This window comes from Nelumbo lutea, chromosome 3, assembly GCF_056320005.1.
Source record: "Nelumbo lutea isolate HS-2025 chromosome 3, American lotus-T2T, whole genome shotgun sequence".
Lineage (NCBI taxonomy): Eukaryota > Viridiplantae > Streptophyta > Magnoliopsida > Proteales > Nelumbonaceae > Nelumbo > Nelumbo lutea.
Window position 1 is genome coordinate 88,295,116 of NC_142686.1, and position 16,074 is coordinate 88,311,189.

The following is a 16,074-nucleotide window of genomic DNA, read 5'->3' on the forward strand; positions in this document are numbered from 1 at the left end:
AATAATGTAGAAAAAATAATTATTTTATTAAGTAATTAGCAATTATTATTATTATTAGCTAAAAATATTAATATAATTAATCCAAATTACTAAATTACTAAAACATTTTTGTAATAAATTATTAAAATAAAGATTTAATTATTTTAAACAATACCACATTCTTTCCTTAGTTAGAAATATTGGATATTTCACTTTCCTTGATCAGTCCGGTGCATCGCACAGGTTCCCGCTAGTGGTTTGATAGAAAATAAGAGGAAAAGAGAAAGTCGAGAGAACATTCTCGAAGAATTTTACAAAATTCACAAAAGAATTTTCCCTCAACTTTCTGTCTCTCTTATTTTCTATCAAACCAAACATTGCCTAAGTCCCTCCCTAGAGGAATCCTTATCTAACAATAACCAAAGATCAAAATCATTATGGCTTCTATTAAAAGTTAGAATTCCAAGAAAGAATTTCTTAAGAAATAGAGGGATAAGCATGGATATCAAATGCCAAATTTGCGGAGAATGCATCGAGGATATCAATCATCTTTTGGCTGGCTAATGCTATATAACAATGAGGAAGAAGATAAGTTAGAGCACAGAGAATATTTTTGGAAAAAAATGTTCGTCTCATAAGGAAACATATGGAAAAGCAAGAATGGAATTTTTTTTTAAAACGAACCATTTCAGTAAAAAATTATTGAACAAGTGTGGAGTATGACGAAAGATTACATGTTGGATAAAATAGAAAGGCAATCCACTAGACATGGTAGACAACCTATTTGCATCAAATGGAAGACTTCAAGAGTCAATGTCAAAATGAAAAAAACAGAAAAAGTTAATCAGCTTTGATGCATTTATGACTTGGGCAATGGTCATGCAACAAATCTTGTGCATCTCAAGAAATCAAAAGGACAAACAAAAGTATCAACGTGGTAGAAGGAAGGGCAACAAGTGCAGTTCATTTAGGCTCAGTTTGGAAGGAGTACAAATGCAAATATGTAGAGTGCAAAACCTTATACTTTGCATTATTTTGAATGTATTTGTGTAGTACATGTATGCATTTGTACTCCTTCCAAACTGAGCATTAATGACCAAAGAACAAAGGATTCTGCATATTGAAGGAAACTCAGAACTAGTGATTGACAGCCTAAATAATTACCATCAAACTATAAAAAATAAAAAATAAAATAAAATAAAATAAAATAAAAACTATCAAGCTACATACTTACGTGCTTCAAGAGAAACAAACCAAGAAGCACACTGACTATGATTGAAAAACATTTGAAAGTTGAACCTCAATATTATTTAAATAGAATGGCATTGCTTAGAAGGATTTTTTGTGTTGTGACACCCCATGTTTGTGTAGCACCTTCCTTATATTAGTAAAAAAAATGCGAAGTCATCAATTCTCCACTCCGCAAGTGACAACCTTAGGCAAATAACATTATTTATCAAGGTTAAAGAGGATGCTAGGTTGATCGTGGATCAAGTAAATGAATCAAATAATAGGAGACAACAAGGATATTTAAAGCATGACCCCTACAAGGTTTCAAGGAAAATTGATTCCACATTTTTAGTTCAACAAGTGCAACTCTCAATTGACAAATCATCAATCTTCAAAATAAAATGCCACAATTATTTATCTACAAAAATAAAACTTGCTAAAAATATTTACAATTTTCCAAATGAATGGCTTGGGTTAACTATCCATACTTTTTAAACCTCTAATTTTTCAGTTAAGGTTGCATTCGGGTTTAGCTTTAGGATTTTTTTTTTTTTTTTGAAAGCCCAAAATCACAAAATCCCGATTTTACGTTTTGTTTCTCACAAGCCCAAAAGCAACTGTTGCAAACAATTGAAACACTTTTTTGGTTCACTTTTGTTTCCGACAAACCAAAAGTTCAAAAGCAAAAGCTTACCTAAAAAGAACATAAGGTACTTATCCTTTCACATAACCATCTGCCAGCAAGTGTTTAAAAACTGAGAAGAGACAATGATGGAGAGAGAAAACTAGATATAACCAAAATTTCAAAAGATGGATTAGAACTAGGGGTGAGCATTATTTGGTTAAAACCAAAATATCAATGAAAATTTTGGTTTCGGTTTTTTTGGCTTTTGGGTAATTCGGTTTGGTTAATTCAGTTTTTAAGAAGTTCAATTTTCAGCTTTTGTTTTCAGAGTTAGAAATTCGGTTAACCAAAAAATCCTAATTAACTGAAATTCATTATATAATATATAGCATTTAACAATATGCTATATATTTATATACTAATATATTATGCATAATGTATTATAATGAAATTCAATTTCATAATATATATTATAGGTCATAATATATATTAATGAAATTCGATTTTTAACTGAAATAACCAAAATTTTTAGTTTCGATTATTTCAGTTTTCTTGTAATTCGGTTTCGATTTTGGTTTTCATTTTTTCATTTTGGTTTTTAAAATTTTGATTTATTCGGTTCAGTTGTTAACCGAATAAACCAAATGCTCACCTCTAATTAGAATATATTATTTTAAGAATTATGATAGACATTGTCTTTATATCCAACAAAAAAAGGAACACACAATATGCATTCAAGTTTCAAAAAGGAAAAGTTTAATGGGAAATTTTCTTAAAATGCAGGCATGCATCTTGCTTTAGCCTTTTTTTTTTTTCAAATCGATTACGTGCTATTTAACACAAAAAATGCAGCCATGCGTTCAAGTTTCTTCGAAAATCTTCTTAAAGTAGGCATGCATCATGCTTCAAGCACAAGGGTGTAACATTAATTTGCAAAATCAATAAACTTTAGAAGCTATATAGATATCCAGAATTTTAATAATATTTTGGGAAAAGATTAAACGTCCAAGACTATTCTTTCAAAGAAACCAACACTTTATCTCTGACACAGATTTCATTATCTGGTATCCAATCCTGCCTGCTCCTCAACTATTTGTGTAATATCACCTTCCTTGTTGGGTCAGGCTTTCATCCTTCATTTCCATTATCTCTTTCTTCATCTCACTATCGTATGCATCCGCAACATTATCAATACTGATGCCAAGAGTCCTGTACAAGATACCAAATGTTACCACAGATTAAAGGGTTTTCCACTACAATCATCTGGGTCCTTTGAAAACTTAATAAAAAGAAATCAACACATGGAAACAATAGGTCTTACATCTTAAAAAGGTCATTACCCAATGATGGTTAGGGATGCAACTCGATTTGGTGCGAGTAAGCATTTTACACTGTTTTAGGGTCAGACTTCAGGCTGGGTCCATTCAAAATTTGACAAAAGCCCAACCTGAGCCCATCTAAGTTACAACCCTAATGATGGCCTAGGTTATTTGGGGTCTTGGAATAGAAATCACTTTGGCTGTTTGAAAAAAAATATTGAGTATAAATACTATTTTACTTACAGTCATTATGAGATGTCATTCACATTTTCTCGAGCAAAATAATATGAACCTAACCTACAAAATTTTTGTGAACAGTCAAAAGTTTTTTCCTTGGGATAGCAAAATAGATATGAGCCCAACCTACAACATTTTTTCGAGCAAAGCAATGGCCACTAAACAATAGGTTACTACATCTACGAGGGCATATTTAGATACACCCATACACACATATCTAATATAAAAAGGAAGAGGGCTGGGAATACAAGCATGTTCATCTTTCCTGTTTATATCAAATGTGAATCATCACTAACAAGATATACACAAAAACAATGTGTAAAGTGTGGAAAAAGTTTCCAAACACAATAGATAAGATAGTGAGATTACCTATCATCATTTGGGAGCCTTTCTTCTAGTTCATCTTCAATAGCATGTTCTTGGCTAATCATTTCAATATTCTTCTCAGACTGCCCATCCTGGTTTACCCCAAAAAGAATGTTCTCCTGTTCAATGGCTTGCTTCTTTTTCTTTTTCTTCTTCGTCTCAGTGTTGACAATGCAATCCTTATTGGAAGACAGCTGGGAATCACAAGCTTGTTCATATGCACTGTTTACATCAAATGTGAAACATTACTAACAAGATATACACAAAAAACCAAGTTTGAATAAGGAGAGAATGAGATTACCCATCATCATTTGGGGGCCTTTCTTGCAATTCATCTTTAACAACAGACTTTTGGCTAATCATTTTAATATTTTTCCCCATTGGTCCATCTTGATTTTCCCCATAAAAAATATTCTCTTTCCGTTCAATGGCTTGCTGCTTCTTTTTCTTTTTCTTCTTTGTCTCAGCATTGCCATTGTCATCCTTGTTGGATCTCAACTGAGAATCACGAACTTGTTCATTTGCCCTATTTATATCAAATGTGGAACATTGCAAATAAAGCAGTTAAACAATCTTACTTGGTGTAACCGTGTAAAAACACAAAATTAAGAGAAGAGATCAATTACAAATAGAGAATAAAAATAGGAAAAAAAAGGTCTCTAACTTGGTAACATTTGAACTTTGATGCAGCTCACTTGCAATGGCAAGCTCTTGATTAATGATTTCCATCCTCGTCTTGGACTGCCCATCTTGGTTTACCCCAACATCAGAAGCTATCACTTCTTTCTCAATTCTTTTCTTTTTTTTCCTTTTTTCTGTCCCTATGTTTCTGTTATTAGAATAATTATTAGACGGTATCAAAAATTCAACATGCTTGTTATCTTTCCTGCTTTAATCAAATAATATACAAACAAGGACGGACCAACTATCATAAATATTAGGTACATAAATAACAAATTGAAAATGATGAGACAGGTTCTCTTCAAAGCAGACCATAGAAAAGAGAAGTTCTTACTCATTAGTGAGCTTCTCACACAATTCATATCCAATAGCATGCTCTTGGTCCATGGTTTTAACCTTTGTTTCCAATTGCTCATCTCGATTTATTCCATCATCAAGAATATTCTCTTCCTTTTGAGCAAGTTGTTTCTTCTTCTTTCTCTTCTTCTCTTGCTCATTGTTAGTACCATGGTTGTTAGAAGGTAACGGGAAATCAAAAGAGTGCTCATTTCCTCTGTTTCAATCAAATGAAAGCCATTACCACCATTAAGAATAGAAACATACATATATGGATTCAAATTATATGCACACACACACACACGAAAATGAACACAATCGAACTATCCTACTCTTCCTGCTTAGCGGCATGTTTCTTGTTTTGTTTTCTCTTTGCTGCCACTTTTTTTCCATTGCTATCCTTGTCAAATTGTTGCAAGGAGCCACAGTTCTTGTCACTTCCCCTGCTTGGATCAAACAAGACACAATAGTATCAGATAAGATATAAATATGTTTAAACATACAACGGCTGGGAAAGTAATCATTTAAAATAAAAAGAAAAAATGGCCGTACTTATCACCACCGGGATGCACATCATGGAACTGATTTTCAATATCAATCTCTTTGTTCATGTTTTCAATGTTTAAATCAGCCTGCCCATCTTGCATTAGCCCTTCAAAAAGGGCATTCTCTTCCTGTTGGATGGTATCTTTCTTCTTCATTTTCCTTTTCTTCTCTGTCACTCCGTTGTTACCATCTTCAAGACCAATCTCTTTATCCATTGTCTCAAGCACCCCATCATGCTTTGCTCGTCCATTAAGACTATTGTCTTTCTCTTCATCCATTCGTCTCTTCTTTTTCTTCGGAGTCTCACTTTTATTATTGTTGTCATCATTAGATGGTAATGATAAATCACAACGATGGTCACTTCCACTACATAGATCATATAAGAAAAATGTGGACATGCATAAATATATTTATTAATAAAAAAAGAAGCAACAATGACAAACAAAATTGTTGCATTCAAATCCCTCACCTTTTTCCTTCAGGAATATCAATGGTCCTTTTAGAGCAAGTATCATGATGAGCATCTTCATCAACCTTCTGTCCGCCTTTTTCTTCGCTGATTCTGGATGACTTTTCAACTAGAGTTACTTTTGCTTCAACATATTTTACATCCTTTGTGCTTTTGAACAAGGAAGAAATGGGAAACTTATCCTCCTCATTGGCATCCAAAATCAAATGCTTGTTAATTTCTTTGACGGCAATTGATTGTTCAGCAGATTCATCATCCTCATCCGATTCACTGACTATATATTTTTTCTTAAGATGCTTTCGTCTAAAATCACCTTTTTTGCATTCAAGGTTAAAACTTGGTGTCAAGCGGATCTCATCATCACCTAAATATTCAAACAAAATACAATACTGCATTAAATACATATAAAACATTTTACCTAGAGAATGAGTATATAGTTAAGAATTTTGGTAAGAATTAAAAACAACCATAAATAAAATTCAAGATATATGAACTTCCAATTTATCCAAAAAAACTAATTTTCCTGACATCATTGGTGGCCACTTACAGCATGTCTAACAATCTCCCATGGTAGCAATGAGAGAGGTATTTAGTGCTGCATTTGGTTGCAGCACAAATTTCGTTTGCACTAGAGTAAATGCATGGCAGTGCAAATACGGTTAGTGTAAACACCGGTTTACTTTACCTTCAGATTTGACTTTTTTTTGTTTGTTTGTGAAAAGTTAAATACAAGGTAAAATGGTCTGATCTCACCTTATATGTAAGAAAATAGGGGAAGGGGGAGGTTTATTTGCTTAGGAGTGACGTAGGAAGCAACATGGTGCAGTCCCGGTCACTTTATATGAAAAAGAATTGAAGTGGGAGTAAGGAGTTCAAATCAGCCCCCCACAACGTCCCACAATATATCCCTGTCGTGTATTGTGAATATCTCCCGATGATAATATCAAGAATAATGATATCATCATTGGGAGATGTTCCCAATATACGGAGGGGATGTGCTGTGGGACGTTGTAGGGGACAGTCTTATGGGGGGCTGATTCAGTCTCGGGATTAAGATGATGGAAATTTTGCAAAAGTTTTTGAAATGCAAAATGTGCACTGCTAGTTAGTGTAAAAGATACCAGAAATACAAATTTTGTATTAGGTATGAGTGCAATTAATGATTACAAACAAGTTGGTGCAAAACTGAACAGGGTGAAAATTTGTTTCTGATTCAGATTTCACTGCATCCAAACACAACCGAAAGTGAAGCTTCTGGTCAGAAATTGCCTATTTTTTTCTCTTTTAGGAGTCGAAAAATTACCTTAGCGTACATATACATGGTTACATGGCTTCATGAATTTTTTTCTCTTTATTATTGCATAAAATACTTAAATAAGTTGATATATTAACTACTTTATATATATATATATATATATATATATATATTAAATTCAATCATAATGAATTTAGGTTGCATGTTTCAAACGCTGATATCTCAACTTGTTATTTATACAAATATTTAACCAAAATACCCTCTGCTTATTATAATTTATAGATATAGCATAGTTCACCTTATTGTGTATTATTTAGTTACATATTTTCCATGTTGCAAAAATATTAAGTGTTTGATTATTCAAGTCAGGTTGCCCGACCTGAAGAAGTTTAACTACATTAGGTTTGGGTTAAATAATGCAAATTGAGTTGTATATTTTAATTAGCAAGAATCTCCAAAGTTATATGGGGCACCACTGATTAGGTGAACGTCACCATCCAATATGTAAATTTTTGCTTAACCATTTGCTAGATTTTCCTCATATCTCATCTTTCAAATGAATTATACCTTGTATAGCTTTTGAACTCAAAAGATCTATCACAACTACAGAAACTAGATCTAAAAGTACCCATTAACCACATTTACTAAAAATATACGTGGATATGTATTTAAATAATGAACATAGAGCCATTCATGCGATCCATATGTTTTCTTAATATTACAAAATATCGCCTACGTACTTATAAAATACATAAGTTCCAGAATGCATACCCTTATTCCTAGATGGAGGGCAAAACTCTGGGTCACTATCATTGATGAAACTATCATCAAAGTCATAATCGTCGTCCTCTGAGTTTGATTGTTCATTCTCAGTATCAACAATATCTTCTCCATATGAATCTCTTTAATCATGGTTAAGGAATTCATGGACATATCAATATAAAACATCATATTTTACATCAATAATAAAACCTATGGCTGAAACGTACTTCTTTCTATGTATACTAATCTACTTTGGTTATTTCCTTATCAGAGACAACAAATTTCTTAAGTACAATAAGAAAACTATGTAGGGATTAATCAATAATCACGTCATATTAATAACAAAAAAAATGAAGTTATAAAAAAACAACATAGTATGGGAAAACGTTATAAAGATCAAGAACGTTTGAATACAATAGTTTCTTCTAAATCTTAATGAAACAAAACTAGATAGAAGGATACGTATCATCATCATATCTTCTTATTGAATGGTGGCGGTTGGGATTGATATAATAACCACTTAAATAAACACTACGGGCACCAATAACTGAAAAGACTACTTCTTCATTCTCTTCATCGAATTCAAGATCCAATTTACACGTCTCCATCCTATCAGGCAACAGAGAGCATAACAGAATCGGCCGTGTATTCCCAACATTACACTGAACTACACTTTTCTTTGGTGAAAGAGGATTGGAATATGACATTGTTGCCTGCAACCATACAGCATGTATTTCTCATGTCAAATGAAAAGAAGAATCTTCTATAAAAGACATCACCCACAACCAATATAAAATAGATCGAATTGAAAATAAAAAAGATAAATTAAAGTCATCTCCTAGGCTTCCAAATAAACCTGGGTAATTTTAAGCCTTCCACGATTGTACCGATGAGTGTATGGTTTGCCTGGCTTCACTTCAATCCCTGGAATAAAACAGATTGAGTAGGGATTTATCCAAACGCAAAACTATATCTATAGACACATAACTTTTTTTCTCAATTTTCGTAAGGAACTTACCCCAAAATGCCATTTTGTCTCTTCTTTTCAACCACAATATTGGTCACAACTTGTATCTCTAACAACTTCAAACAACAAGTAAACCAAATAAAAGACCATTTTAACAATCTTTATTTTTATAAAAAGAAGAAAACTCATTAGTAACCAATTAACCATAAATGAAAAATTATGCATAGGACACATTGGTAGAATCAACTGATGGGTAACAAGATATCATGGCTGGTTTACAATTTGAAATCCAATATTATGTTTGACCAAAGACATGAAGAGTAAAGAAGAAACAAGAATATAAATATCAAAAAGCACATGAAACAGTTTAATGAAAAGATTTGAAAGAGAGCCTTAGGGGATAGCTTTGGACATGCAACCAATGCTTTAGACATTTGGTTCTTGATATTTATTTACAGTGGTAATTGAAACCAAGGCGACTGAAGCTGAACCCATTACAAGAAAGAAAGCCTACCTCCCCTCTCGTGTTCTTTAAAGTTTGTAAGGGAGTTAGGAGTTTTTTTTTGGGGGGTGGGGGGGGTCGATAACAAAGGCAATTTCATTAATAAAAATCTGATAAGTATAAGGAAAAGGGGAAACCTTTTACTATTCATGAAGGGAGTTAGGAGTTGTCTCAGTTACTTTCCCAAAGGGATGCACAAATAGTTATGCAAGCTCTGATGGAGAGATCCAGCTCTCCTCCTTGGAAAATCAGACAGCAGATAATCACTGCTTGCAGAGCTTACATGGATGGAATTCCCAAAAGCTCAATTCAGCATGTACCTAGGTCTGTTAACATGGTAACACAAAGCATGGCAACGCATGGTTTAACCATTTCTAGGCCTCAGACCTGGGGCTCTTGTGTAAAAGCTGGTAATTTCCAGTTCATCCTAGGTATGGACTGTTCCTTTGGAGGGTTATTAGGAATTTTGTTTTGTTTTCCTCAATCATGAATAGTAAAGGGTTTAGTGTTCAATCTAGGTGTGTTCTGTGTAATGACGCTTGGGAGGAGGATTTGCATTTGTTCTTTCTTTGTCCTTTTGCTAGGGCAATTTGGTTTAGTACTTCTTGGGGACTTAGATTATATAATATCAGGGTTGAAGTTTTGGTTTTATGTCTTATCAGAGTTTTAAGTTCTACTTGTGACAGAATGGAGATTTCTTTGCTGGCTTTCTATTGTTTTTCTTATTTTATATGGAAGGTAAGGAACGCTTGTATTTTAGAGGGTTGGCTCCTAAAATCAGTAGATGTATCCATAATGTTAAGTTTGATTTTGAGGAATGATTAAGTCTAGGAAGAAGAAGGAATTATGTTTTTTTTCTAATTTGGATGTCGGTGATATTGGCAGGTTAGTGCTAATGGAGATCCAAATTCAGTTATGATATTTTGTGGTCCTTTTGGGTTTGTATGTTTGTCTAATACTGGTAAGTTTTTGGCTACTGTAGATGGACCATGTGTAATTAAGGAGGGAGTTCTAGAAACTGAGATGAATGCTATTCAGGCGGGGCCCTTTTGTAAATAGTTTGAACAATAAGGGGTCTAGTGTCTAGTGGTCTTTACTGTCTACTGTTGATCAGATTTTGTCTTATGCTAAGGAGTTGGGAGGGGTAAATCTGTTTTGTTAATAAGGAAGTCAATTTGTTAGCTCATTTGATGGCCAAGGAGGTTAAATCTTCTATGGGGAAAAGGATGTGGCTTGATGAGCCCCCTCCTTTCTGAACTGCTTGAATGTTTCTGATTTTGTTTAGTGTATTGGTATTTTTTCTATAAAAAAAAGACTTTACTTTGAGCTATACTCAATGAATTCGCCTTATAAGGATTCAGGGAAAAAAATGATTCAACTTCTCTTAAATACCTGAAACTACGTCTATGGCTGATTTATGCAACTCGTTTCACTCTTCTTTTATAACTCTATATTTTCTGCACTAGGTTTACCATTTTCTTGTCTCCAGCAAAGCAGAAGAGAGTACGGAATGGAAGAGACAGTATACCATCTTCCTCAACTGGTTAACGCTTGAGAAAGAGCGGAAGTGAGTTAATATACTGGTTTACTTGAAACTACATCCCATATTCCATCTTTCAGTCAGAGATACAAATAAAAAAGAATGGCAGTATTGCTAAAGAACATAGAAAAAAGCATCATCACGTTGGAGAGAGAGAGAGAGAGGCCAACTTGATTGATTAATTAAATGGACGAAGGAACAAGAACTGATGAGTAAACCCTCAATCAGGTACCCCTTTTAATCAGCATAAGAACCCAAGTAAACCAAAGACAATAAAAATGGATGTGGAAAGAACTATAATGAATTAAAATAGAAGAAAAACAAGGATTCAAACAATAAAGTGAACACAGAATGTTAAACTACAGAGAACCATTTACATATCACCGACTCTGTGTGTGATCCTCTTGATACCCACCCAGCAACTGGTTAGAGAGGGAGTGAGACGCTTCCGACGGCCAACCTCAAAACCCACTGAGTTGATGAAGTGATAACTGACGTGCCTTGGAGTGATTTTTAATAGTAGTACAGTCGAATTGAGTATGGAAGGAAGATGATACAAACTTACCAAAAACAAAGGATACGGATGACGCACGGCACGATGTCAAAGGATCGGGTTTGGATCAACCCATCATCAACTAACTTGGCCCTACCCAACTAAAGAAATGTTTCATTGCTGCAATATAAACGGGTCGTATTTGGTATGCATCCACCTTAACCCGAACAGTGAATTGAAATTGGTAATTGGTCTAATTATCTCGCTTCTCTCAATGAAAAAGGTAGAAATTAAATAAACGAAAAAGGAAATTGCTCAAACTTTCCTAAAAGGTTGCATATTAATTTTATAAACATGAAAAGTTCCTTGTTTAGATTAGAGTCCTCGCAGTTACCAAAAAAAAAAGATTGAGTCCTCGCAAACTTTATCGGATGTCTCGGAAGACAGATTTCTAAATATCACTGTTTTACTGCCCGCCAAATCATTGCTTCAAGTTAATACTTCCCCTTTTTTTCCCAACATCGTCATCTACAGTATTTTCAACCCGCCCATGGTTTTTGAACCGCCGTTGACTCGGACGGTTGGACCGTTCAGCCTGGATCGTTTAGGCAATCAATTCCGTTTTACCTCAAATTCAGTTTCTAGTCAAAAACCGATGAATCAGTCAATAACACGTTGACCTGGGCTGTCAAACCATCGATCTGTTCAATGGTTTTTGGTCATTTTTATTTTTAATTATTTTTTTACTTTTTTATTTTTGTTATCAGAATGGGCCATCCATTTGAACCGGATGACCAAATCATTAACCCAGAAACTAGTGGCCAGAACGGTTCCGTTTCCGGGTCAGTTTTTAAAACCATGATCTGGTCGATTGAATAGTTTGAATCATCGTTCTGCCATGATTTTGGATTCCGTTTTAAAACTTTGATTTTTTTTAACTGTTGACCAGGTAAGAAACCATTCAACTCAATGAGCCGGACCCTTATTCATTTCACTCGGTGACTAGGTCGGGTTGCACACTAAACATGTATGCAAACTTTGTGAAAAAACCATTTTTCTTTACCTCAAATCACAAATTTTAATTATTTCTACAAATAAAAAGTTAAAAACTGAATTAAAAATATAAAATAATGCATATATTACATGTAAAAATATAATTACACATTATTTATTGATAAAATGTGTTTATAGACACGATATTATCTATCTATCTATCTATCTATATATATATTAGTAAGTGTGCACATGCTTTGCATGTGGCAATTCTAGATGATAATAATTATAGTAATAATATATCCAAAATTTTCTATAAACTTTATATATTTTTATTTTCTACTTTTATATTTCTTTTGTTTTTATTATTAATCAAATGTAGATTGCAAAATTCAAATTTGATTACATAAACACCTCATCCAAATTTGTGATAATCAGATCAAATTGTGAAGTTTCAAGTATCACTGACAGACCTACCTGATTGGCTAGACTCTTCTTTTCATAGTGTTTTATCTTTTTGGTTTATCTATTTTCTTTCGTTCATTTACCAAAAAAATGTAAGATTTATATAGAGGGAATTGAATGAGGTAAAGAGTAGTAGTTCAATTTACAATTTAAACCTTACAATTAAATAGGGACTAAATTCAAAAATGAGTATTTTAGTCATTGTTTTAAAAACCAGACCAGATCGGACGGTCGAACCATTTGGCTTGGGAACCGGTCAGGTCACTAGTTTTGTTTTGGCCCTAAACTGCTATATTACAAAACATTGTCGAAATGGTTAAAGAACCATTGACCCAGATAGTTTAACTATTTAAATGTTTGACTCGATTAATGGTTCTTAAGTTGCTTTCAAAATTCAAACTAATTCCAAAATTTTTATTTATTTTAAAATAGAAATTAGAAAATAAAAAATCAAAAAAAGAAACTTTCATATGTCATAATCTTGTTCGATTATTCCCAATGCCCAAAATTAGTTAGGGCTTTTTAGTTTTTCCATTTTGATTTTGAATTTTCTCATTTTTATGATTCTTTTTAAGTTGTAACAAAAAAAAAAAAAATTGCAACTCCAATGAAGAAATCAAAAAGTCAATGCAAGATTTTAATATAAGATAAAAGACCTGTAAGTAAGGTGGTAGCTTGGCTAAGGGTGATGGTCTCCTTAAAAGACAAAGGAAGACCCGGCGATGAGGAATCAAACGGAAGGTTGAGGTGAAGAGTGTGAAGAGACGACTAAGCAGGGAATCCAATGATAGGGCTAATCAATGATTAGATGAATCATTTTCATTATGGGAAGGATCTCTATTTATAAGGAAGATCCCGAGATCCTAAAAAGAAGGAACTAAAGACATTTGTCTTCTACTAGGAAAGTGAATATTGGATTTGTTATCAATCGTTCAGGGCATTACTAGGATTTTGCCACGTGTCCATATGGGGATCTTTCCAAGGATTGACATTCCTTTCACTTGGAAATCCTCATAGCCCATGTGTGCTACTACCCTTTCGCACCTCACTGTTTGGCGGGCAAGGTCTTATTAGACCTGCATGGTGCCATGTCACGTTCCCCACATCGATATTACATGTGCAGCTAATACCCGAGCCCGATTCTTAACAAACCAGAATCTCGTAACGGTTTTAGAGTTCATTGCAAGGCTAGGTACGCATGAGACCTCATCGCAGGTTTGTCCTAAGTTCGTTTTGGGCCTGCACTAAGTGTAGGTTCATCGCAAGCGTGTGGTGAACTGTGGGTTTGTCGCATAGGAACGATGAGCTACTGGCTAATCGTGAACGTCTATGTGGTATCAATCTAATGTCTACTGTACTCTAAGGGACTTTGCGAGCACTATGTACCTTCATTAGCCCCACTATTTATCGGTATGTGGTAGCTTATCGTTAAGCACATTGCTTCCACATCTGTTTTTAGGTCTTGTGGGAGATTAATAAGTATTTGCATGCATTGGATCTGGGGATTTGCCCTATTTTGTGATTTTGTATGATTTATTGGTTTTTAATTTGGGGTTTCTGTCATGCCCCTTGTCTATTGACAAACTGAGAATCAGCTACTTATTTGGTTATGTGTATTTGCTCGTTAGTGGTCTTAGGCGAGAATTGGTTGTTTGTTATTCGATGAGGTTTCATATATTTGTGGTTAGCCTCCCCATCTTTTGATGATTTCCTTTATATCAATGGGAAGTTCTATGTCGAGTTTGTGAGTTTTAGCCCCATGGCCATTGGCAGAAAGGGGATTAGCAAAAGACACTGACGTTGATGATACACGATTCAATGGCGTATCATATTCAGCGACCGATGGAGATTGGGAAAATCATTGGGTGATGGCCACGTGGCAGATGCCATTGGCAATTCTTTGTTTGTCATTCTATAATGAATGCGGTCTATTCTTTGAATGCGTTACTTACGCTCATCTGTTTAGCCCCCTTGGCCATTGGCAGGGATAGAATTAGCAAATGACACCAACGTACGTGTCATATTCGACGGCTATTGGAAATTGATTGGGGGTACTGCTTGATGGTGATGTGGAAGTTATATTGGCGTGTTTTGTTTGCCCGAGATTGTCTAATAAATGGGTTGGTTCATGCGTGTGGCCTGTTTCCAATATTCGATATTGTAAGTTTGCGGCTGATGACGTGGCCATTTGTTTGATATAAATGCGCCATTTCGCCTCGCTTTGCAGGGGTATAGTTGTAATTTTCTTTGGGTTTAGTTTTCGGGTTCCGTACTGGCGTCTGTTGATCTTTTCTTCTGGACATCGACATGTGAACACTCTTTATAAAAGTGTAAAGGAGCTCCTTGTCATTGTCCTCATATTCTTATCGTGAGTTTGCGGTTCTTGCAGAAATCCCCCTTTTCTTCTTGTCTTTTGTCATTGTCTGTCTAATCTTATTGGATTCTCGTTAGGGAAAGGTTGATTGTCCTTTTATCGACTTCGTTAGGGAAATTGATATAGCTGAACTGTTGTCAAAGAGGGAAGCAGCCATGGTGGCCGATGAGGGAAAGGGTTTCTAGCCTCCGATGCCCGTGTTTAGCGGTGCGGAGGGTATATTTGATCCCGTCCATGGGTCGGAATTGATGTGTCTCTGTGGGGTACCAAATCACTCTGTTACTTATAGTGTCAAGAACCTAAGACTAATAGCTCCAAGTCTCCCATTAGTTATACGGCATGGGCTCGGTACATACTAGGGAACCCTATGTACTTCCAAATGCTGCAAGATTCTAGTCTCCTTAGATTTGTTGATTGTTATATGAATATTGCTGGTAGGGAAGGGGTGAAGTATGTTCCTCGTTTGTTGGAACATTGATGTTGGCGTACGCACACTTTCGTGGGTGCATTCGAGGAATTTACTATTATGGTAGAGGATGTCGTTGCTCTATTAGGGTTGCCCATTGGGGGTGTTGTGCCTGCTCAACACCTTCAGCACATCGAATCCATTCCCGTCGAATTGAGGTGGCTCTCTGACGAACTCCACAAAATTGCGGCTTACAAGGTTTGAGTGGATCAAACCAATGTGTGTGGGAAGATGCCATTGGATCCTTGGGTAGCATTCTGGTTCGAGTCTCATGGTGGGACAAACGTTATGGTACGTGGTGCGGATACTAAATGCCACCTCGCCGCCTTTATCTTGTATATAGCTTCTCGATTTCTTTTCCCCGGTCTTCCTGACCGCAGCCTGCGGACAGTCCTGGTTCCGCTTGCCATTCTAGCCGCTAGTGGTCATTAGTTACCATTAGCTTCAATGTTCCTAAGCTACCTCTAGG

General features: G+C 35.0%; 1 protein-coding gene across 1 annotated transcript; it reads right to left on the reverse strand.

Annotated features, from left to right (window-relative positions):
• Positions 1-2,765: 2,765 nt before the first annotated feature.
• LOC148866227 (uncharacterized) lies at positions 2,766-7,109 on the reverse strand. Its single transcript, XM_088976422.1, has 9 exons — positions 7,092-7,109; positions 5,789-6,177; positions 5,326-5,685; positions 5,106-5,216; positions 4,772-4,990; positions 4,421-4,585; positions 4,058-4,282; positions 3,760-3,978; positions 2,766-3,043 (listed from the first exon to the last, which is right to left on the reverse strand). Exons 1-9 carry the CDS (start codon positions 7,107-7,109, stop codon positions 2,938-2,940), a joined length of 1,812 nt encoding a protein of 603 aa, XP_088832548.1. The 3' UTR covers positions 2,766-2,937.
• Between the last annotated feature and the right edge of the window lie 8,965 nt (positions 7,110-16,074).

Excerpts from the sequence above, each read along its gene's own strand:
- LOC148866227 (XM_088976422.1), bottom strand. Across the intron at positions 5,686-5,788 it reads GATATTCCTGAAGGAAAAAG|TGGAAGTGACCATCGTTGTG; the intron begins GTGAGGGATTTG and ends TGATCTATGTAG. Across the intron at positions 5,217-5,325 it reads GTGCATCCCGGTGGTGATAA|GGGAAGTGACAAGAACTGTG; the intron begins GTACGGCCATTT and ends TGATCCAAGCAG.